The 25108-nt window shown below is 40.5% G+C and overlaps 1 protein-coding gene across 5 annotated transcripts in view; it reads left to right on the top strand.

Annotated features, from left to right (window-relative positions):
- Positions 1–25108, top strand: part of SAMD12 (sterile alpha motif domain containing 12) — a 176889-nt gene that overhangs the window by 67820 nt on the left and 83961 nt on the right. For 3 of the 5 annotated variants that reach the window (XM_017826432.1, XM_017826430.1, XM_017826431.1), the window contains exon 4: positions 18157–18297. In XM_017826432.1, coding sequence (XP_017681921.1) covers positions 18157–18297 — 141 coding nt within the window. Of the gene's footprint in view, positions 1–18156; positions 18298–19466; positions 19607–25108 lie in introns of those variants that run through there. The other 2 variants (XM_017826429.1, XM_017826428.1) reach the window with 1 other exon arrangement.

The raw sequence follows: 25108 nt of genomic DNA, 5'->3' as shown, positions 1-25108 counted from the left end.
TACTGAGCTGCCAGCTGGGGTTAAACCATGACAGTGTATATGGAGCAATATTTTACTTTATCACACAAGTAAAATTTCTTATCTAAGGACATTTTACATTAACCCCTCTTGGATTTGAAATAAGAGTCTCTCTCTCTCTTTTTAAAATCACTTCATTTCATAGTGGCTGTTTCATGTAACTGAGATTATCTGATACTGCATATTAAAGTGCGGGTTTCTCTTGCTTTCAGAAAACTCTTGATTACATTGCAGAAGTCAGTCATAACAAGAAACATTTCTGTGTTAAGAGCCTGGTTAGCTGCATGCTGATTTGTTCTTCTGCTCTCTAAAAGCCGTTTCTCCCAGTCATTTTGGGACTTCCTAAGGCAGACTTGAATTGATTCTCTTTTCTAGGTAAGGTTCAGTGAGAGGTTTTGCAAACTTGGGGAGTGCATTGAATGGCTGGCAATTCCAAAAAGCTGTGAGTCAGGACTCATCTCAGGAGATGCTCCTCTCTCTGTAGATGCAAATGTTCTTGTTGTCAGCATGTGTATGGGTGTAAGTCACGACCTTTTTAAACTCCTGGCACTGTTTCTTTCTAACCTCTTTCATCACCTCTTCAGGTAAACCTTTTGCAGTGATCAGTGTGATGCTTTAAAGCTTGATGAAAATATCTGTGGTGAGTCTCAAAACTTAGAGTGGGAAGTGACAATGTTTCTTATTAACAGCTTTGTGACATTCAGGAATCCTGACAGAACAAACCATTAGGAGCTGTCTTCATATTGACCACTTTGGTGACAGCAGAGTAGTTTTCTTGTCCTTTACAGCGGTCCTGGAGCAGCTCTGCTGGTACCCAGCCACTCTGTAATAGCAGGACCTTCATGGCTAGCAGTGAGCAGGTGCTTTCCATGCTGGGGAAGTTACTTCACAGAAGGTGTTCAGTCTGCAGAGTTGTAGGGAGATGATTTACTTTTATCATGTGGTGTTTATCCCAAGCCTGGAATGATGTTTCATTAATTACTGTGCTTGGGTAAAGACTAAAGCCTGGTAACTGGCTTTAGAAGTAACAGATTTTTATCAGTCTTCCTTTCTCTCTCAGATCTTTTATTGCCCTTGCTTTAAAGCTGTTCCTGTGGAGTCTGTGCTAGTGGTCTAATTGTACTTGCAGGTGGGAGGACATCAACAGCAGTTTTTCCATGTGGCCTGACAGTGCTTCAGAAGCAGTATTGGCTTAGAGGTCAGGATTGCAGAACACATTAAAGGTGTTCCCCAGAATTGCAAGTAAACTGACACAGGCATACCCTACAACTATAATTAATGGTCCCTGTGAATCAGGCAGAATATATGTGTAAAAATCCTTGACAGCTCTTCTGACTTGTGCAATGTGATATGCAGCTTGTTGCCCTTCAGAAGTAATCCAAAATTGGACTTGACATTGCTGCTTTTTGGGCTCTTTTTCACACATTGTCTCTTAAAGGACTTCACAGAAACAGCATTCCTTGGAGAAATGTGTTGCTTTCCTTAAACGCAGTATCCAATTCGTTTATACCTCTTCTCTCTCTCCTCATTTCCGATATTTGGAAATGTTGGAACAACCTTCTCATAAAGTAAGAGCTGAGACAGGCCTAAAGCCAGCAGAATCTGTAAAATGCCTAAAAGTGAAAATTAAATCTGAATCAAATTGCCATAGTTATTAAAAACTTAACCAAACAACTCTTTCCCATTGCTTTTCCTCATTTCCACTGTTGAGAGAACCAAGTCATTTAAAAGTTTAGAACAAGTAAGAAACAGCAGAGGAAATCCTTTCCAGCTGCTCTGGCTTGTGCCAATAAACACATAGACTTCAGGAGGGAGGAAGTAGTTTTGTCTCACCTCTGAATCTCTGATTTCTGAGAAACCAGCTTATGCTTCTACTTTTCAGGAAGAGAGAATGAATCCTGGAAGTCTTCCTTACTAAGATGAAACAGTCTCTTATGCAACAGATGTACTATGTTAGTAGAGCTGTTTGGGTTTTGCCAAGAGAACTTGTGGCTCTGTAATATTGCTGTGTTGATGTCAATGATGTTTCTTCAAACATCGTTTAGCACTGAGGCTAAATGCTAAGGAATGACAACTTGTGCCCATACAGCTGAGGACTCTTAAGAACAGGATGGCTGTGTTTGTGCCATCTGTGGGGAACACCTCTGAGTCTCTGCTCATCCTGAACTATACCTGGGAGTTTCTGGGAAAGTATTAAGTGGCCCAGGCCAGTATCATCTCAGGAAACATTGGGGTGATTTGATAGAACAAACAATGGAGTTCCAGTGCCTGGACCTTAGTGGCACCGGTTAATTTGATGGAGTGGATGGCAGTGGAGAATGGACATTCTTAGAACCAACCACGGCCCTCTTTTCAGAGCGTGTGACATCAGATGAACTTCAAAGGACTGAAAAATCCTCCATGTTTTACATGCGTACTAGTCCCCATCCTTCTGCCTTTCTAACAGTGCTACTTATAGCATTTCCTTTAGAGAAATCCAATGTCTGGATGCTGCTACTGAGGGATTCTGCAGATGGTGTATGCCTGTATCTGAACAATTTTGAGGGAGGTTCCATGTAGGTAGGAATTTTTTCATCTGACTCCTTGGTTTGCACATTTTAATCGAATGTATTGATATACAAATTATGTAAGACTCTTGTATTCAGTAGCTACTAATTGTGGCCTTGCTAACTCAATTGAATTGGGCAGCCTGATTTGCTGCTCTGTATCTTCATGGAGTAGAATCACAGACAGTGAGGTTGGAACTCACCTCCGGAGGTCGTCTTGTCCAAATCCCTGCTCAGAGCAGAGTCAGCTAGAACAGGTTGTCTAGGGCTGTGCCGTGTCAGTTGTGAGTATCTCTGAGAATGGACACTCTACAACTTTTCTGAACATTTGTTCTAGTGTTCAAGTGCGTTCATAATAGAAAAGGTTCTTTACATTTAAAGGGAATTTCCTGTTCCAGTTTGTGGCCATTGTCTCTTTACTCCTCCTGTCAGGTATTTACACATGTTGGAAAGCTCCCCCTGAGCCTTCTCTTCTCCTGGGTGAGCAATCTCTACTTTCTCCGCCTTTCCTTATCTTACAGATGCTCTAATCCATTAATCAACTTCATGGTCCTTTGCTGGACTTGCTCCAGTATGTCTGTGTCTCTCTTGTGCTAGGGATTCCAAAACTGGATACAGTATTCCAGATGTGGCCTCACCAGGGTCAAGTAGAGGGAAAGGATCATCTCCCTCAACATGCTCTGCCCTACTGCAGCCCAGGAGACTGCTGGCCTTCTTTTCTGAAAGGGCACATTGCTGGCTTATGTTCAACTTGATATTCACCAGAACCCCAGGTGTTTTTCTTGCTCACTGAACATCAAAAATGTTTCTTACACCACAATGAGTGGATTTTATGTGATCTCATCCTTATCATCTAAGTAGTACATGGCTGCTGAGAACACATACAAGGTCTTGAGGCCATGTTTGGGAGTGCCCATGTTCTGCTGTATGTTGCAGAAAGAATTTGACCTGTCCATCTTCAAGGGTAACTAGAAAATTGCTTGGGAGCAGGGTAGAAATAACTTGATTTAGATCAGCTTTTATGCATCTGTGCCAAAGTGTTTGTAATTGATACTTCAATCTATAGACAGCTGTGATCCTGCTTACCATCCAGCTGATTTAATTCTGGGGTATGGACAGGATTTCATACTCTCAGTGCTTACATGGTGCACAACATATGGCTTAACCAGAGAAGCTTTGCAGTCTGAGAAAACTGCAGAAAACAACTTGTTCCAATGGGAAGAAAACAGAAAAACACTGGTGAAGAAAACCAAGCACAATGTGTATCAAAAAGAGAACTCAAAGGAGAACATTACAGAAGAAATAGAAATGAATTGAGTGAAGAGTATTTACAGATCTGGATATTTGGTTTAGAATTTTAATTATACATTGGAAGGTTAAGTAAATAATTTCTTAGTATCTGTTGTTGCTTTTTGGGGTTGTATTGCTGCTATTCAGATCTTGCTATGTGAATGTTGTTGCTTGCTGGAGTTTCACAAGACATGCATCTACAACACTGGAAAGAGTGTTAAACCTAAATGTTTATTTATTAAGCAGAAGCAAGAAATTGTGTTTTGTCCATAACCAAAATTACATTTGAAACTAACCCTGAAATGATTTTGCTTTTGTATTGAAGACTGAGTGCAAGCTAATGAATGGAGATGAAGATAAACAATTTAGTACTTGACTGAGGATTAAATTTGTGGCTCAGTGTTAGAAAACATTCTCTAGACTCTTGTGGTTTAGGAAAGTTTTTGCCAGTTTCTGCTGATCACAGAATCACAGAATATGCTGAATTGTAAGGGACCCACAAGGATCATTGAGTCCAACTCCTGGCCCTGCACAGGACTCTCCCCAAGAGTCACACCATGTCCCTGAGAGTATCGTCCAAACACTTCTTGAACTCTGTCAGGCTTGGTTCTGTGATCACTCTCCTGGGGAGCCTGTTCCAGTGACCAACCACCCTCTGGGTGAACCTAAACCTCCCCTGACACAACTTCAGGCCATTCCCTTGGTCCTCTCACTGGTCACCATAGAAAAGAGATCAGTGCCTGCCCCTCCCCTTCCCCTCATGAGGAAGTTGTAACTACAATGAGGTCTCCCCTCAGCCTCCTCTTCTCCAGGCTGAACAGACTAAGTGACCTCAGCTGCTCCTCATAATGCCTTCCTCTCAAGGCCCTTCGCCGTCTTTGCTACCCTCCTTTGGACACTGTTTAACAGCTTAATATCTTTCTTGTATTGCAGTGCCCAAAACTGCCACAATATTCAAGGTGAGGCCGTACCAGTGCAGAGCAGAGCGGGACAATCCCCTCCCTCAACCGGCTGGTGATGCTTTGCCTGATGCCCCCCAGGACATGGTTGGCCCTCCTGGCTGCCAGGGCACTGCTGACTCATATTCAACTTGCCATTGATCAGGACCCCCAGGTCCCTTTCTATGGCACTACCTTCCAGCATCTCATTCCCCAGTCTGTATGAACATCTGGGGTTGCCCCATCCCAGGTGCAGAATATGGCACTTTCCCTTGCTGATTGATGTTTTTCTTTTCTGTGTTCTTTTGTGTGCGTGTGTAAACCAGTGGAAGAAATGATTTTGTGTATTTGTGTCTGAGCTCTGATACGAGTGAAAGCACCTGTCAGAATAGTCCGTCTTTGCATCGGGGAAGTGTCTCACCCTAGACTTAACCAGTGTGTCACTGGTACCTAATGCATATTCTGTAAGTAAAAACACCCTGCTTAAGCAGCGTGTCATCTGCTCTTTGGGTATGCTTAGAGAACTAGTCTTCAGTATTACTGTAAAAAATTTCTGTGATGATAGTTTCCAGTCTTCTTCCTCTGTATAAATTATTATATGCAAATTATCCATAAGGTTTATAATACATTCACTAACCACGGCTGTTGTTTTTTCTCTAATCGGATTTTATTGGTTGATTAGTGTTTGTTCAATTCAGTGCCTCTGAAGACTTAACAAAAAGACTTAAAGGTGGATCATGCCATGTGTTCAATGTGTCCTCTCCATATACTCTTTTTTAAAAACAAGGTGTAACTGAAAATTCATATGTAATACAGTGCTTTAAGGTTTGCTGTTCTCTCTGAAAGGAAAAATTTAATTTATGGTAGAAAGAAAACCCACTGAAGCTATCAGAAAGACAACATAAAATAAAGAAAAAAAACCCCAAAACTATTTCCTGTGGTTTGGGAGTTTACTGGTGCTTGTTTGGTTTATATAAATTTCTTTTTCTTTTTCTTCCTTTTACTCTTTCCCACACTTTTTTTCCAAGGCCTTTCGGAATGCTGGATCTCACCCCCCCAAGTCCTGCTGCCTCCCTCTTTTGCAGACCCCAATAACCTGAGCTCTTCTGAACACTCTCTTCCAAAAACTTCATTTCAAGACCACAAGGACCTGAGAATCACACATTTCACTGCTAGATGGCTCTGACTGTGAATTAGCCTCGATTATTTACAGCCTGGGGAGTGAGGGCAGCAAAGATGATGAAAGGCCTTGAGGGGAAGCTGTAGCGTCTGAGGTTACTTGGTCTGTTCAGCCTGGAGGAGACTGAGGAGAGACCTCATTGTAGTTACAACTTCCTCATGAGGGGGAGAGGAGGGTTAGGCACTGATCTCTTCTCTATGGTGACCAGTGAGAGGACCAAGGGAATGGCCTGAAGTTGTGTCAGGGGAGTTGGATTTTAGAAGAAGGTTAGATTTTAGAAGAAGATTCTTCACCCAGAGGGTGGTTGGTCACTGGAACAGGCTCCCCAGGGGAGTGATCACAGAACCAAGCCTGACAGAGTTCAAGAAGTGTTTGGACGATACTCTCAGGGACATGGTGTAACTCTTGGGGAGAGTCCTGTGCAGGGCCAGGAGTTGGACTCAATGATCCTTGTGGGTCCCTTCCAACTCAGAATATTCTGTGATTTAACTGATTTCTTATTTTAATTAGTTTGGGTTTACCTTGCAGCACTTGTTTCTTGTTTTGCTCCTTCCTGCTAGGTCAAATCACATTGGAAATGGCAAAATTATTCTTCCATTTTAAAATGTTGATGAGATTCCTCTCACAAGCAGCTCTCTATTGCTACACTCACTGGAAGCCATCCACTGACCTTAGGCTCAGCTGTAGCTCAAATTAGCCAACTCTGTTTTTGTTAATTAGTCCCTAAACTACAAGCTTTAGGAGTATGAGAGTGTTATTATAGCCTTGCTTTGCTCCCAAGCTCTTTTTTTAGGAATCTGCTGCTGAACAGCCAGAGTGAGTGACACACACAGATCCCATTATGCCTATCTCAGGACCTAGGTGTGATGGTCTCTGTTGAAAAGTGAACTTCTAAATTATCACCCAGAACAGGCCCTTGTGTGGTTTCTGAAAAAACCTGTAGGCACCTGAACATCCTATTTCCCTTTTTATTTTAGCCATGAATTTACCTCAGTGCCTGCAGTTCCTTCCTTATGCGTGCCCAAAATTATCCTGATCTGAGCAGAAAAGCATAAGGGAAAATAAGTCTGGCTTCCCCTTTGGGCTGAGGCTGTCAGTGCAGCCTTACCTCAGGAGTATTGGGGCCCCCTGGCCTGAAGGACAAACTGGGCTTCAGCATGTTTCCCTGGTAGTTTGAAGGTGAGCTGTTTCCCTCTTTTTGGGAGAGCTCCCTTGCTCCTAGCTATAGCAGTTATTTTTATAAATAAGGCCACACAACATTTTCCTGCACCTTGTAGTGGAAAATGAGCTTTTATTTTTGCTTGGGAGAATGAGACCCAAAGCCAGAGCGGGGGGCTGGGCTGCATGTTCTGTTTTCACCACAGTGCCGGGCGGCAGCCTCTGACAAGGCTCCTGCATGTTACTGTTGTATCATTATTATTAATATTAATAATATTATTATTGTTGAGTCAAATGGGTACAGAAGGCAGAATTTCTAAAGGTGTGGATTCTGTTACAGGGACGAGTTGCTTACAAACTAAGTACAGTAAGTCATTGCTTAGGTATCTGGTTTTTTTCTGATCCAAAATGACTGTTGTCTCACGGTGTTCTACAGGTCAAGTGTAAGTATTAAATAGGAGGAATAGGCCAGCAGAATAAAATCCTTATGTCCTGATTCTCCTCACAGCTACGGTAATAAAGGCTGGAAGAAATGTAAAGGAACTCTGCAAAGTGTGTTGTGCTACTGAGCCAGCAATGCAGCAAGAGATTAGTGCCTGTATCTGTAAGACTGTGCATATAATTGAGTAGAGATAGCTTTTACAACAGGAAAATTATCTTCCCCTAGGTTATAAAATGGGCAGCATAAATTGTAAGTTCAGGGCCCATCAGGGGTATTGTGTGCATCTTGACAGGTGCTAGGCTTCTAATTAAAGCCCACAAAAAGAAATGCTAGAGCAAAAAATGCATCAGGAGAGATGTGGCTGGTTCATCCTTCAGGTTAGGAGAGTTGAAGCAGTCTACGGTACTTAACCTATGAGCATGCCGCTTTTAATTTTCCATTTTTATTAATATGAATTATTAACATCATGAATATTAACACGAAACCTTTCTCAATTTCATTTTTTATTAAAAAACTGAAGGATGAAGCTGCTATGGGTGTGGAAGAAAGCACCACTGAAAGCTGCTTGCAGATAACAATGTGGAGCAGTAGAGAGCTAGGGATACAGAACTGGGAAGCATTTTAATACTGTATGTGCCTCAGCACTGGGATATGAAAGCTTATTTTAATATTTAATAAAAAATTAATTGTACTCTTTTTCTTTTAAACAAAGCAGTGATTGGAAAATCCTATTAGAAAATTTAAGTTTTCAGATTCTGGTCTGCTGCAACCTCTGATGGCCCACAGACCTTTTGCAATGCAGTACAGTAAGCTGTCTGGTCATGTTATGTTGGTCCTTCTTACTTCCCATGAGTTTGGCATTAAAAGAAACTCAGCAAATTAATTAAGCATTTTTCAAATAGTTCTTCTTTGTGTAGAGGTTTTGCCTAAATGCTTTATGGCAGTTAGGGTAATCAGGAGGAAGAAGGGGTGGCTTTCCCAGCATCACAGAATGAGTGAGATGGCCCCTGAGATCACTTCCTGAGGTGTGACTGTGGTGGGTTGACCTTGAATGGACACCAGGTGCCCACTGAGCTGCTCTGTTACTCCTCCCTTCAGCAAGAGAAGAAGATGGAAGAAAAGAAGATGGAAAAAACTTGCATGTTGAGATGTAGGCAGTTTACTAAAGTAAAAGGCCACGCTCAGGCAAAGGAAAAACCCAAGAGATTTTATTCTCTACTTCCCACCAGCAAGTGATGTCTCCTGATTCCTGGGAAGCAGGGCTCCAGCGCATATAACAGTTGCTCTGGAAGGCAAACATTTTAAAATAATGAATGCCCTCCCTTCCTCTTCCTTTTTCTTAGCTTTTATATCTGAGCAGATGTCATATGGTATGGAATATGCCTTTGATCAGTTTGGGTCAGCTGTCATGGTTGTGTCCCCTCCCAAGATTTTGCCCACCCCAAACCTACTGCTGTGGGGGAAAATGTTGGAGAGACAGTCTGAATGCAGTGGGAGCACTGCTCAGCAGTAGCCAAATCACTAGTGTGCTCTCTAGGTACAGCACAGCCCTGTGGGGGCTGCTGTGGGGAAAATGAACTCCATCTCGGCCAGACTCTACACATGAAAACCATGAAAGATTGACATGTAAATGGATTGGTTTTCTGCATCCTTCAATATATTTCATACTGAAGAATCATGTCCTTGTTATGTATTTAGTGGCCTAGCACCTTTGGCTTATTGCTTGGATTGATGAGTAACAAATTAGGGCAAGCAACAATATTGACTAAGAGTTTCTGTCCCATGGATGGAGGAGGGAGGCTCACAGACCCTGATCTTCAGCCACGTGAGTGTTTCATACCAGTGCAGTTCAGAGCTTAGTGGGTACATTTTTCTGAGATAGGAGCAGATGTTCTTCCTCTCTTAATTAAATGGCAGCTTTTTTGAGTTCACATGTGTACTTCACAGAGCTTGCCCCCTTCTCTGGATACACACACCAGCTCCATTCTAGGCAGAAGTCCAGAACCTCTTTTGCTTTGGAAATATCAGTAGGTAAGATAGTCTTTAGCAATATCAGTAGGTAGGATAGATAGTCTTCTGTGTGATTTCAGGGATTTCCCACTTCCAGTTGGGTTGGGCACTCAAGAGTGAATGTGGGGTTTGTTTTGTGAGCATGTGTGTATGTTTATTTTTCTTGTGGTAGTAAATGATCCTTTTTTTCTGGAAGAAATCTAATTTTTGTGAGGTCTGCCATTGGGAGTTACAGGAAAGGCTCGTTTGAATTTGCTGTAAAGACTTAGTCGATTCTAATGCTTTCCAAATTGTCTCCCTTTCCTTTTCTGTGTAGAAGCTGTATATTATAATGTATGAATGTATGTTTACTCCTGAATTAATTAACAGAAGTTTTGCAGGCGTGTTCTAATGTGATTTTTTTTAATTAACAAAGAAATGAGATATATAATGCATAATGGGTTGCACACTGAGCAACATTAGATTAACTAGGAATAGAAGAATTGTGTGTCCTGCTGATGGTGGGCAAAATCAAAGGTGTTGACAGATTCACTTACTCCTTCACAAACAAAAAAGACCTTGGGGTTGTTTATTTGAATAGGGGGACCATAAATCTGGCACACAGATACCAACAAACAATAGTCCTGGATTTTTTTATTGAAAAGTACAATGTGCAATATAATAGAAGCTTATTATTAAATGTCCGTATATAGTTATATATAGCTGTAGGTAATATATAATTTTGTATGTCCAGGAAGTAGATTGGCAAATGTATATACAACAAACAATGTGGATTTATAGACTGCCTGCTAAAGGTTTACATTTATTCTTAATTTACTTTGTGGGTCCTATCCAGTCCTTCCTGAGAGCACTAAAAATGGTTGTCTCACATTTTACAGTACACTTGAAAAGTGGTGTAATATGATTTGTGCCTGAATTTATATTTCAGAGGGGAATTCAAGTTATTACTATTTCCTCCTATTACAATCATCAGGTCCTGAATATGTTCATCTGAAAACAGGACTGTCTAACAGTCTTTTACTCAAGACTTGTAAGGAATCAATATAGTTCCCATCAGTACAGTAAATTACTAACTGAACCACTTCCAGTAATCATGATGCACAGTCTCTCATTAACCCCTTCTCTTCTCTGTATTGAGATTTGTATTCTAATTTTGTCTCAGAATAAAGTTATTTTGGAATGTATCTGTAAATCATTAGACACTAGAGTACTTAATTCAAAATTTGATAGCTAAGACTGTTATTTATCTGTAACAGTTCTGTTTAATCTTTATTGATGATCTAGACAAAAGAATGGAGTGTGCTCTCGGTAAGTTTGCAGACAACACCAAGCTGGGTAAGAATTGGGTAGGAGTGTTGATCCTCTGGAGGGCAGGAAGGCTCTACAGAGGAATCTGGACCAAGCCCAAACGTATGAGGTTGAACAAAGCAAAGTGCCAGGTCCCGCATTTGGGTCACAACAACCGCACCAGGAAAGATTTAGATTGGATATTAGGAAAAATTTCTTCACAGAAAGGGTTGTTAAGCAGTAGAACAGGCTGTCCAAGGAAGTGGTGGAGTCACCATCCCTGGAGATGTTTATAAGATGTGTAGATGTGGCACTTAGAGACATAGTTTAGTGATGGACTTGCCAGTGCTGGGTTAATGGTTGGACTTGATGATCCTTAGAGATTTTTTCCAACCTAAGTGATTCTATGATTCCATGATATAAGGATATGTGGTACTCCCACACAATTAAAGTATACAGTTAAATACTTCCTTGAAAATGTATGGGTGAGTCAAGAAGTAGGAATTGTTTGCTTCATTTATGGGAGGGGTTGGGAGTCAGGAGACTCTCACTTCTGGAGAGGGATTTTTACCTTCAGCATTAATTTTCAAGGTACTTGGACTCTTTCGAGCTGCTTGGCCAGAAGTAAGTGTTTACCAGGGAGAGGATAAGGGTACTTTTGAAATGTTGTTCCTAAAATGAGTATTCAAGATCCATGCTCTGTTAACTCACTGTCTTTCAGCATTTGTGCATGACTTCCCCATTACTGTAGGTTTGTTGGTTTTGTTCAATAGCATAAATCCAACATTGCTGTGTCTGAGCTGAGCCAGACATGCTTGAGCCTGTGTAGCAGGGCATAGGAGCCCCCAAGGCAGTGATGGCTGTGGAGAAACAGCTGGGGGTAGCTAGCCAGGAGACATCCTTGGGAAGAGTCAAGGAAAACCTGAATGTGAAAAAGATATCTCCTAACCTGGTACAATTTCAGAGACCATCACTGAACAGGTGGTGTATAGCTCAAAGGACTGTGTCAAAACTGAGACTAGAAAATGACAGTGATATTTGATGGAATATGGAGGGAACTGGGAAAGGCAGCACTAAGGTGAGAGAAGTTGTACCAAACTAAATAATCTGAGTTAAATAGCTTCACAGAGGCAACACTGACATCTTAAACCATTCATCAGAAACAGACAAATTTAGAAACAAAGTCATGTCTTAGTTGTTGCTAATTATGTATTTGATAATGCAGTTAAGTTAAGTTAAAGATTATGTTGAATTACTTTTCTTTTGTATCCTGTTAATGCTAATGGTTCTGAAGTGTGGAGGAAGGACAGAATTGTGCAAGAGAACTGTGACCTGAGAGGAGTTTTTTTGAAATAAACCCATTTTATTGTAGACTTATTGGCATCAGTAACAATAGTCATTGCTTCCTCTTGTCAGAACTATAAATAGACATGATGCTGAGACAAAGCATGCAGATAATTTTCAGAAAGTGCCTTTGTTTACATAGCTGCTTTTCTGAGTTTGATCAAACATTTATTGACCAGTATGACAGTGTTTTCTTTGAGAAACTTTATTATAGAGCTGGTCTTATCCAGATCCAGCAAATAATGAATGAGAAAAAGCCATAGAATCATCTTTGATGATGCTAACAAATAAAAGTGTCTCCAAAGCTAACTTGATACATGATATGCCTTCCTATGCTTTCCTGTGCTTCCATTGGAGACATACTGGAGTCGTGCTTTTCCCATTCATGTGTCTTAGCAGAAAGTAAATCCTACAGCTTCATGCTGGTTTGCTACTTTTTTAAACGGGATGAGAAAGCACAAGAATGCTGGATCTGATGTTGGAGAACTTCCTCAGTTCTCTGATATTCATCAAGGTTAAATAATCTCATTTGTTCCTCCTGGTCCCTATCATTAGAAACTATTTTTCCTTCTGCTTTATTTCTGTACCAGTATCCCTTGTGTCTCCTCTCTATTTAAGCTGATTGCCAGTTGAGAGTTGCTCATCATATCAGAAGTACCAGGCAGCTACCAATAGCAATTTTGGGGGCTAAATCTCCTTTGCGCAGGCTGGCGGCTGCCATTATGCTGGCACTGGATCAATAATGTATTTGCTGCTATAGTAAGTCTAATGAAAAATGAATCCATTTTTACTTTTAAAGCAAGTAAATCTTCCCTGATTAGTGACATACTGGATAGCTAAAGTGGGGCAAAGAGGGTGGTAATGCAAGCTGCAGTTTATCCAGAGTCTGCATTAGTCTTACGGCTAAAATCATTAGTAAGACAAACCAGATCTAACTGCTTTTGCAGGAAAAGCTGTGGATTTGCCACAAGACATTGATGACAAAGTGGCTGATTTGTCTAGTTGACTAGGGATGAGACAGGCATGAGAAGGAGAGACATGCTCTTAAATTCTCATGTAGAGAGCAGAAAATATAGGACTGTAGAAGATCCGATTGGTTATCAAGAAAAGCATCATGAAGTCATATCAAGTTTGCTCTGAAAATTGGATTGATTTCTGGTTTATGCTGCTGCTTTTACAAGATGTTTCTGAACCCAGGATCCTCAATTATATTTATATCCATTTGTTCACTCTTCAAGTCAGTTCCCAAGTTCATTAGTTCTTCTCTTTTCCCAGTGTTCATCTCCCTCCACTGCCATCGTGAGGCCATTAATATTCTGTAGGTGACTATTCTTTTTCTCACCTCCTCTCATAATTTTGCCATTCCTCACTATGAAGTCATAGCCTCTCTCTTGCCCATTCTTGTTTGCATTCTTTCCTGATTATGCGATGAGAGTTTTATCCTTGTGTCTCACCAGCACCTGAACAGTGATAGTAATGTCTGTGTCTCTGTCATGGAAATTTCTTGCTTGATATGTCCAGCAAGGCTTGTTTTTAAGCACTGAAGTCAAAAGAAGCCAACATTCAGCCTATATAAGCAAGAGGACAGCTGTGACCAGACTATTTCAAGTAAACACAAAAGCAACATGTTTGAAAAACCAGAGAAGCACACTGTTAATCCCTTAACTAAGAATAAAATGGCATTTGTGACATTAAAGTATTAAAGATGAAAAAGTTTTCATCTTCCATAATTTAGAGGTTTAGGAAACCTTATGTTCCTGTTTTTTCAGGTTTTCTAGGTTTGTCAGCTGAATCCATCAAAAATATAACCAAAAGGCATATGACTGAAGTTTACAGACCATAGAATCAACAGCTGAATGTTGACCTGTTAACCAAATCCTGCAATGCAAGACCTAGCAAATACTGGGAGCATTTAGTAGGAAATCAATATAAGACAGACAAAAATGGGCAGTGAGCTTCTGGAATTTGTACCCCAGGAAGCTACAGAAGCAGACAGTATCAGGAAGATCAAAAAAAGAAATTTAGGGACATCAGGACAATAAGTAGGTGTTAAAATTATGTGCTCTCTAATAACCCTAGTATAATAGTTCTGGATGTTGTTGTGGTACAAAGGGAATAACTTCAGAAAGTAGCCCTCCCAATAGCTCTCCCAGAATGCATCTCCTACTGACACTACTGACACTGAACATAGGCTGTTGGTCTGGCAGTGGGGCCTTTTTTAGTGTCCTTGGAATCTCCAGGAAACTTCATTTCCTAGGTTCTGTGCCCCATGGTAAGTAAACTGAACATCTTGTCTTGTTAATTAGGTATACCTATAATATTGTACTCAGGAGACAAGATCACCTTTACTGGCCATACTTCACACACATCATTTGTTCCCACTAGTGGTTTATCATTTTCATCAGCTTTAAATTACTCATAGTTTTTTTCAGTATTTTGTGTGAGATCAGGCTCTTACTAGCTATCTGCTCTCATTTACCTGTACTCCTTTGGTTCTTTCTACATGCTTAATAAGTCCTTTCTTACCTGTCCATTCTCCTGCATCACAAGTATTCTTTCAAGGCTTCTTGCGAGGTGTCCCTCTGTGTGTCTGTGAACTGGCAGCTGGGTGAAGAGCAATAGGCTATACCAGTGCAGGGAGGTACGAGCATTTCTGATTAGGTACAGCAGACTGTGCCATGTTCCTTGCTCTAGGGCCAGTGCCAGCCTCATTGGACCAATGCTTATATTCATGCTAATCTTCTGTGGCATGCAATGTTTCTCCCTCCATTCAAATTTTCATCTAGTCCCAGCTTGATCAAACGAGATCTGCAGCAGCTAAGTCATATTAGAAAAAATTAGGCCATCAATCCATTATTAAACTGGAAAGTGTTTTATATTTTGTATCTACCCTCAGGGTGTCTCCAAACATTCCACAGCTGATCTGCCCTGAGTATGAGAGGGCTGGGGTTTATGTGCTAAAAATGTGTACAGATACTGAGGGAATTGTGGGGTTTTGTGTAAAACATTTGATTTCCAGCCTTGCAACTAGCTAGAGCCAAGGCCTAGATGTTTGTCACTGCAATCTTTATGGTTCTATTGGTCAAGGTGCTTCATGCAGGTTATTTCACCGGACAGATGATGTTGGAAGGCATGTCTAGCAATCATTTAATCCAACCCCCTACTCAAAGCAGGGGCAAGTACAGCTCAGGACCTTGTCAGACAGGCTTTGAGTGCTTCCAAAGACAGAGATTCTACAAATTCTCTGGATAATTGGTTTCAATGTTCAATAACACAGAGTTCTTAACACCAAATCATTACTCTTTCAGATATGTACAGTACAGGAAGCAAGACAGTAATGCATCCAAAATCATTAACTGATTATCAGGATCTTGGCCTTGGTAACTAATTGGCTTTAGTGACTGATCCAGGCATTAGCAATATCTTTTCAAAGAACGTGATTTGCTATCAGAATGAAAAATTATTCCGGTTCTGGCTTGGATGTTGTTGTTCTAAGGGCTGAGGGGAAAGAAAGTATGGGGAGGATTGAATTTTCACACTTCGGATCACTTATTGCATTCTTGAAATGCCACATTTGAATGTTTGCTTTCTTGCCTCATCACTGCCTCAACATGTCACTTCGGATTTGGTGCAAGAAAGAGTTAATTTAAGGCAACTTGTGCAAGCTGCTTCAGATAATATGAGTCAAAGACAATTTTTTCCAATGGCATTGTGCTTTGAGCCTAAGCTGCAGAGGAACTGGCATGCCAAGAGTTGAAAATAGATGTTTCTTTTTTGTGCACACTCAACTTCCAAAGGCAATGACTAGGGTAGAAAACCGATTTGAATATGAAATAAAGAGTTGCCCAGAGGAAGGAAAGAGTAATGACTATCCATGGCCAAAAACAGGTGGAGGGCACTGGATAAGATGCATGGCCTCTGTCTGTCCTTTCATATTACTGTTGCTGACTCTCTGCCCTAAGATGACGTGTGTTGCCGCTCTTTAAATTGATGATTTGTTTTTTTATTTGCTTTCAGTTGCTAGATTGACATTACAGACGATACTCCTGAACTGCTGTACCTCTTTATAAATTGCTTTAAGATGTTTTAGTGAGATAAGACAAATAAAAATTGAAGTAATTATTGCTGCCTTTATCACCAGGGGAATTGGACAGCTGGCATTGATCTGTAAGAGACTAATTTCCATATTTTGTTATTACATTAACCCTTAGAATTCTTCTTGTTTATGATTTCAAAAAAAGTTTTGCTAATCAAAAGGTCATCCTCTGTAGTATGTAGTGCTTGAGAGACACAGAAGGTCAGAAGATCTATGAACACTGTCATTTTTATCTGATCAGTAGCATCTTGCTTTATTAATAGTAATATCCCAGTATTTTACATTGCATCATCATATCAAGATTTTACTAACCACTTCAGAGAACTGCTTGTGAGTGAAATCTAGCAGTTAGTGAAGGGCATACCCCTAACTGCTTGGTTTGGGGCAAAAATTATGCACCCCTTTAAACTCTTCGCATTTATCTTAAATTTTTTAATTAAAATAATTATAAAAATTCTGTACTCATTGCTGTTTTGTAAGGAAAGAGATTGAATAAGGGCCTTATCTTGCTGTGTTGAGTAATACTTTCTGATGAGCTAAATTGTACCATTCATCCAAAAGCCACAGTAGTGGTAGCACAGAGACCGTTGTGTTGCAGAGGGAATAACCTACTCTTTGCTATCTTCTTCTGGTTTCAGAATAAAGCCTGAGAAATCAAAGAAGGAATTTTTAACAATTAAAAAGAACTAGAGGAGGTAAAAAGTTGAATTTGTTTAAAAAAGTGTACCAAACAACATGTCATTTTCAAGGTAGTATCAATGCACCTCCAGTTTGATTTGTTGGTATTGGCCAGGGCACCTTTAGATAAATATATATACTGGGAATCAAGAGTCAGTGGAAGGCTACTAAGAGACTCCTCTCTTGGTGAAGTGGTGCAGTGATGAAGACCAAAGAAAGTAAGTTTTGGTTTTCTTCCTGGGGTAAAGCACTGCTTGATGCTTTGTTTTTCTGCTTGATCCAAATACTTCCTTAGTGTTGGCTCAGACAGTGTACAGCCTTCCCCCTGTTTATTTATAGCAGTGATGCCCAAAAGATGGAGTCAGAGTTCCACTAGCAGAATCTGGGGAATGTAGATTGATTGATTTTTTAGCATCGACAATCTACCTTGGACTCTGGTTCAACATTAACCTAATAGTAAAGGTAAGTCACAAACTGGGAGTGATAGCCTGCAAAGACCATAGGCTCCTTATAGAGGAGTAGATGTCTTTTTATAGTTGGACAAAATATTTTTCAGGAATTATTTAGATATCATTGATAGAAATCTCTGGCTTTTTTTTTTTCTTCTGTTTTGCTGTGATGGTTTACTGTTGAGAGGGGTTTGGAAAGCTGAACCATAAAGTACAGAATCATATTGGAGAATGGTGCTGTTACACTATAGATATATCTGAATTGCAACAATATTCATCCTCGGTATATCTGAAATTGATTTAATTTGTGAAGTCCACTGTTGCTGGTTTCTTGACAGTAATACAGATGATTGAATAGAGATGAGGGTCTTCTTAGGCACCTGTGTCAATTGTAGACTTATAGGGGATATCCTGCCTGTGAGAAACCAACTGACACTGAAGAACAGCAATTGGTTGTCCCAAATGGCATAAGATACCTATTTTAAATGCCTGTATCTCTCAAAAAAACACCAGAACAATACAGAAAATCGAAAGAAAAGGCAGGAGTGGTGCACAGATCTCTAGCAGTAAGGAAGTACCTAACTGATAAAACACTATCTTCTCAGGCTGAGGTCCTTCAGGGCTGAGAATCTTTTCTGTAGCAAATTATACTGTCAGAGTGAGACTATTGCATTAATGGAAATCCTTGGGTGATTTTTTCATTGTATCTTTTGCATCCAGGCCGTGCTTTGCTGAGACTTACTGACAAAAAGCTTGAACGAATGGGTATTGCCCAGGAAAGCCTGCGACAGCACATTCTGCAGCAAGTCCTTCAGCTGAAGGTGAGAGAAGAAGTCCGAAACCTCCAGCTGCTTACACAAGGTATGAAAAACAGTTTTGATACAGACAGTTACTGAGATCAGGTAGGAGACATTTGCCTGAGGGCATAAAAGGTGACTTGATGTTCTCCTGCAAGCAATGGTGCGTGAAAATGTCTCATGGATTCCACATGCTTTCCAAGGGGGGAACAAAAAGTAAAAGAATGCATAAATAAATAGAGATGTTCAGCTGCCTGTTTTGCATGATCAATAGGCTTGATGGTAGTCTTACTTTACTGTCTGCTTACTCAGATGAAAGTAATTACATATAAAGGGCACAGGTAGTGAACGTACTGTCTTTAAAAACATTGCACATTTTGCATCAATTGTTTACTTTCAGTGTTAGATAAAAAGTAATTTCTGTAACCTGTTTTATGGTAAGAGTTGAAGTGGAAAATTACCTGTTAAACTCTGTTTTTTTGCAGAGGACTGATTCCTTCTTCAGGAAGGAGTAATTTTATTGACTTGAATAGAGTTGCTTGTAATGTATGCTGCTAAGAAAATGGAAAACTGGGCTCAATATGAAGTCTAGATTAGAAGACAGGGAAGGAGAAGTAGCAAAATGGTTGTACATATTTTCCAAATGAGGTTAAGATGTTTTATGATGACTAGCTCTCTATAAAGGCTTCTAAATGGCTGTGGTAACATGGAAGAAAAGCAATTATTGTAGCAATACTGTAAAGGAACATTTAGAGATCCTCTACTATATGTCTGCAATACTTTCTCAATGTTAAATGTTATTTGGTACTCCAGTGAGATAGCATAAACCACATACTTCTGTGGTATTTTGGTTCAGTGCCCATTATATGTCACATCATATGAAAAAAATAGAGAACATGCAGTGTATTTTTAACAAAATGTCCTTCACACATGACATTATGTTCTTAATTAAGCCTTGCTCACTGTGTTTGGGGAAAAAACTCTCTGATTAGTTGAGTAAGCTGCATTTTATCTGAAAGAGCTGATGTCTCAACTGAATTGTTCCTTCAGGCTTGGTGTCTTGTGGATTGTGATGAGGAGTTCTAGGGCTCCTTCATCTTGCCATGAGCTGTAAATATGAGCTTACCTCATCTTATGTCATTTCAAAGGCAGTACACCTACTGAAGCATAAATGTCCTCCCCAGATGTTTAGAACTGTTCTTTTTCCTTTTCTCCATTATTCCTCCTCTTCAGAGCTGGCCAAATTCTCTCTTCCCCTGCATCTGGAGGGTTTGATGGACTGTGAAGTTCTGGTCACCCACCGGCATTGTTATCAGCCTGCTTATGAAAGTTGGGATTTGACTGATATGGGACAATGAAGACTCACTAGCTATAAATTTGGATCAGTTGATTGCTGCAGTCCAGATAAACCTGTATTTGGCATTGAGAACTACATGTTTCCTGGCTTCTCCTTTATCGTTCCTCTCTGGTTCTCCTATGGACACATCAACTGGTGTATGACTTATGATCAAGTCAGACAGTGGTGACTGCCATTTCAAGGACTTTGTGGCAGCATCATGTAAGATCTATTCCTTGCTCATGCAGTTGAGGATACAAGTTTGGACTTTGGTAAAAGGATGCTGGACTATGAAGGATGGGCTAGGGATAGATGCATGGATGTGTATTTAATGTAGTCTCTCTCTTCCATGTAGAAGGAACATTGTTATTAAGTTTGATCCCATAAAGGCAAGCCATCATATGCTTTATGAAAGGCAGTACAAGCTTAACAAAAAGCTGGTAGTCTGCAGCTCTAGCTATCTTCCCCCACAGTGGTGCTAGCCATTGTGCTGTACTTCAGTGTCACTCCGATATATCCTTGGTGAAATTGCTTGAACTGAGAATTTCTGTCAAAAGAATTTATTCTTCTCTTTGTAGTTTGTTATAGCTTAACCATGTGAGCAAGTACCCACAGCTGGTAACAGAGTGGGTCAGTTAAGAGAGGCAAAACACACTGCATTCAGAGCTATGGTTTTTAGGGCTAGGTGGCTGCTGGTGTGACCACCAGCCACAAGAGCTTGTTGTTGCTCCGTGTTTCAGAGCTCAGCTGGGAATGGCTGTGTGAGGGAGCATGAGCAACCTGTCGTTGAGGGGAAGAAAACAGTACAAAACAATAGAAATACAATTTTAATAAACAAATCTGTGAATGGACCTCATGGACTGTAAAACCTCTTGTCTGAAAGTCAGAAGCCAGCGATCTTCATGTACTATTGGTCCACCAAGCGTGGTATGAGACCAGGCACGTTTCAGGTGTATAAAAATAGAGTAAGCAGAGTGTTTTAAAACGCTTTCTTTTAAAAAACTAGAAGAACCAAAATTGTGTTTATTTTCATCTTAAATAGAGCTGAAGTTATGGGGCAGAACAACAGTTTATAAGAACATTCCTCTCTGCAGCAAAGCTGTGTTAATTGTATGATTCCATAGTGGGGGGACAGTGAAGTGACAGGATGACAGCAGTATTCCTGCCCCTTGTTGCTTCATTTACACCACGTTGGAGCATGTGTCTGTTGAAAATGCTTGCTTAAAAGTAGTAAGGTTAGAATGTTATTTCTCAACTGCAGTGCAGTCTGTAAAGCGGTTTGTATGTCAGTTGTTCTCCAAAACTGGTTCTGTCCCTTTTCCCGGTTTCTTCAGACTGTGTTCACTCATATTCTTATTATGATTTATATTTTCCTAATCCAGGTTTTTACTGGAATAGGTTTCTATAAGGTTTTTTGTTTTGGGGAACACTTGGAGAACATTTTTTCTCTGAAAAGCAGTTTCTGCCTTCTGGAAATTCCACTTGCAAAGTGCAGGTCACACTGTAGCTATTGCTGCATTGTGCTTTACTGTCCTCTAAAAAGTCCTCCAAAAGGAGGGGGAAAAAAAGCCCTCTGTCTCTCAGTGCACAGCTCAAGAGATTGTGAGGTGAAAGAAGCTGTTAAAACCCATTTCTGAATTAATGTAGCACACAAGCTGGGTTGCAAGCAATGAGGTCCTAATTCAGAGCCCATTGATGTCAGCAAAAAGACTTCCACTGACTTTAGTTCATACCCCAGTTGAAACTGGAGCAAGCAGGGAAAGTTTCTAAAAAGCATTATATAATACTTACCAGATATTTTAAGTGGGTTTGTATTCTGTTTTCTGCAGAGAAAGTTAAACTCATTTTAAAACCACAGTACTATTCTTTTCTATTCCTATTGCAGAAAATGACTTAAAACTGTTTCATTCTTCTTCATTCAAGACACCATCCAGTCTGTTCTGGGGATCTTAAAGCCAGAATACTATGTGATTGTGTGTTTGAAGTCTTGTCTTCAGTTTTAGGAAGACTTTTCTTTGGAGCAAGAACTACCTGATTGAGGCTATTATTGGCAGAAACACTATCCAGCCTCCACTAGGATAGAAGGGCACAGGCCTAACTACTGATCTATGCTTTTTTTCTCAGACTTAGTGATGTTGAGGAACTAATTTGACAAAATATCTTCCAGTGTCTCTTGGGGAGAGCTGCACACTGTTGGAAACACCATTATTATACTGTTATCACTTTAAGCCTGAGTTGAAAGATCTTTTTTTTTAAAAAAAGCCTTACATAACTACACAGAGAAGGAAGAAGTTATTTTGAGATTTCTCAATGCAAGTCCTGCTTTGGGCTAACATAGAAGAGACTGTCCTCAAAGTGATAGAGCAATGCTATGTGATTCTGAGCAAAGTATCCACAGACAGCAATCTGCTCAAAGGGCTGAGCTGAAGAAGCATTTTTGGATTTGGACTATATGATGTCTACATTTAAGATGATGTTGGGCCCCTAAGCTCCTCTGTGAGTTTTATGTAGGGCAAAGTGCTACATGAATATATTGCCAGGCCATTATTTCTCCTGCTAGCAAAACGTGTTTGAACAAAGCTTTGTGCTCCATTGAAAATCATCTCAGCAGTTGATACCTGTTGAAATTATTTCCTCAGTAAGTTTTCTGCTCATTCTGCACTGATGCTGAGCTGCTGAAATACATATGTGCCCAGTGGTAGTCACAATAAGATCCTTCCTTCCTGCCTTCCTGCCTTCCTCCCTCCCTTTCTTCTTATTTCCAACATACCATACATTTCATTCAAAACCTGTCAAGGTAACCCTAGCACTGTATTCTTCCAGGAAGGGAACTCAAGGACCATCAAAGTTGCATCTCATCTTCCTCTAAGCTCAAGAGCAATGCATCCCAACAAAGAGGAAGTCAGACATGAACCTGTTGGAGTGAGTACAGATGAGGGCCATGAAGGTGATCAGAGGGGTGGAGCACCTCTTCTGTGAAGACAGGCTGAGAGAGTTGGGCTTGTTCAGCCTGGAGAAGAGAAGGCTCCGGGAAGACCTTATAGCAGCCTTCTAGTACCCAAAGGGGACCTACAAGGAGCTGGAGAGGGACTTTTTAGGGACACATGGTGATAAGGCAAGGGCTAATGGCTTCAAAAGGAAAGGGGGTGGGTTTAGGTAAGTCACAAGGAAGAAATTCTTTACTGTGAGGGTGGTGAGGCACTGGTACAGGTTGTCCAGAGAGCTGTGGCTGCCCCATCCCTGGAAGTGTTCAAGGCCAGGTTGGATGAGGCTTTGAGCAACCTGGTCTAGTGCAAGATGTTCTTGCCTAGGTCAGGAGTGTTGGATCTAGATGATCTTTAAGGTTCCTTCCAGCCCAAACCATTCTATGATTCTATGACTCTGAGCAAAGAACAAGTAAGAGCCATTTATTCTAGTGATGGATCATTCACTTGGTTTTAGAGGAACTTTTAACAGAAACATTGTCTCCAGGGTGCGTGTGGTGAGTAAGTCAGGACCATGAAACCTTCCCTAGCCAAAGTGTTTTACAAGGATTTTGACAGCATTATCAGTCTGTTAATACTAAAGGCAGGCTTCATGAAAATTTAAGCTATTTGGCACTGAACTCTCCCAGTCTGTCAGAAATGTAATGTTACTTCCTGTTCACCTTATCCACTTTTTCCTTCTGAATGTAAAGTTGGGAGGAACCTGAGCACTATCATTCCATCTTGCATCACTGCATGTGAGATTTGTTGTCATTTTCTATAATCAAAGCTTTAATGTACTAGACTCACTCCCATCTTCTGAATTCCCACATATCAAGACCTTCCCTGCTGTGGTGGCTCCAGTAGACAGCATGAATGATTTGGAGTTACACACCTGCTTGAAAACGGACTTGAGTGGTCAGAAATTTTGAGAACATAGGACCTTGCAAAGTGCAAAACTGAAAGGTCAACTGGAGCTAAGAGAAGATAATTGCAGGTTGCTGTCCTTGTGCTGTGTAGGCTTTATGGATCCTGTGGCATCTGAACTGTTGTTGCTTACTGTCCTTCATGTTCCTTGAAGAAGTGTTGTTTGAGATCATCCCATTTCTTTGTCATCCCTGTAAAGAAGTCAGTGCAACTGAGGTTTGTGATAAAGAGTCATCCTGTTACACTTCCAGGATGTACTATTTTCTTCCTTGCGTACATTCTGGACCCAAGGTTTTGCCACCTGAAGAACATGAGTTCCTTCTGTCAAAAATGTTCTTTCTTGTCTGTAAAAAACAGCAGATGTTGCCTCTGTGAGTGCTCCAGGTAGGTAGTGTGTTTGCCTTTCCAGGCAGCTGGGAAGAAGTGTGTTACACTTGAGGAATCTTAGTTTCATGTCTCTGTTGTATTCCGAGGCCTGCAGCATTTGAAATCTTGACTGTCCTCTTACCAGAGACACATTCTTTTGTTTTCATTGTGTTGACCTCACCATTTTCTTTTCCCTAACCCTGGAGCTTCCAGCTAGTCAGGAAGGGCCTTTCTTCTTAGAGCACAAAGTACTATGCAAATGTTTCGTGCATAGGTTGCATATATGGCATCTATCCAAGGCACAGAAAAAAAAACTTGATATTTTGGAAAAGCTCCAGCAAGTTTAATTCCCAGCTGATTTCCTTTACTCTGTGCTCCTGTTATGCTTCAAAATGTCTGAGAGACCTTGTGAGTTGAACACAAAGTGTATCATGGAAACACTGTCAGAAATTACCCAGTAGTAGCAGTTTATCCCTTATCATAGCATGAAAACTGGGTTCCAGGACTCAGCATGCTAAATTGTCTGATTATAGGTAAAGAAATCTTAACCTGCTTCTCAATATGGGTTTATTTGTATGGCCTTTTTTCCTGTACGACTGTAGGAACCATTGCATTTGTACTTAACACCACTTTCCAAGAATGTAAAACAACTTTGTCACCATCTATTAGCCTACAAAAGAGCAGTCTTCGTTGTATTTTTCCCACTTCCAGTCGAGGACAGTTTCAACACTTAACAGAGGATGCAGGCTCTGGAGTCAGAAGCTGTGGTTGTTCCTGAGAGGCTTTTCAGACTTTAGGCACTGTTAAGACTTCTGAAAATAATTTTTTTTCAGGTTACAAGTATGCACTTAGGGGTTCTGTATGGTTTTCATTTGTTTTAGCTGAAACACAATATTGTATGTGGAGTGTGTATCTGAGCGCAGATAAAATGTCTAAATACATGCATCAGTGGCGATAAATATCAAATTCCATCTATGGCATCAGTTATTTGAATTTCATGTGGCTGGTTTCTAACCTGAAGAATATACTTTGCAGTGCAATCAATGGTCCCTGGCAGACCATTGAATTACTATGGTACTGTTAGTTACCTTTTAGCTATTGCTGTGATGCTAATACATATTCATATTGAATAACTGAGTGATTCAGCTGACAGGTAAAATAAGTTCCAATACACTGGACAATACATTGTAATGCACTCTGGATAGGTTTAGCACAGAATCGTCCTTCAGTATGTGTAGTATATTAGTTTGCAATGTGAACAAGGAAACATGTAGCAACTATGA

The sequence above is a fragment of the Lepidothrix coronata genome, unplaced genomic scaffold, assembly GCF_001604755.1.
Source record: "Lepidothrix coronata isolate B3197 unplaced genomic scaffold, Lepidothrix_coronata-1.0 Scaffold126, whole genome shotgun sequence".
Taxonomy (NCBI): Eukaryota; Metazoa; Chordata; class Aves; order Passeriformes; family Pipridae; genus Lepidothrix; species Lepidothrix coronata.
The sequence above is the reverse complement of the archived record's forward strand: the minus strand, read 5'-3'. Positions and strand labels throughout refer to the sequence as shown.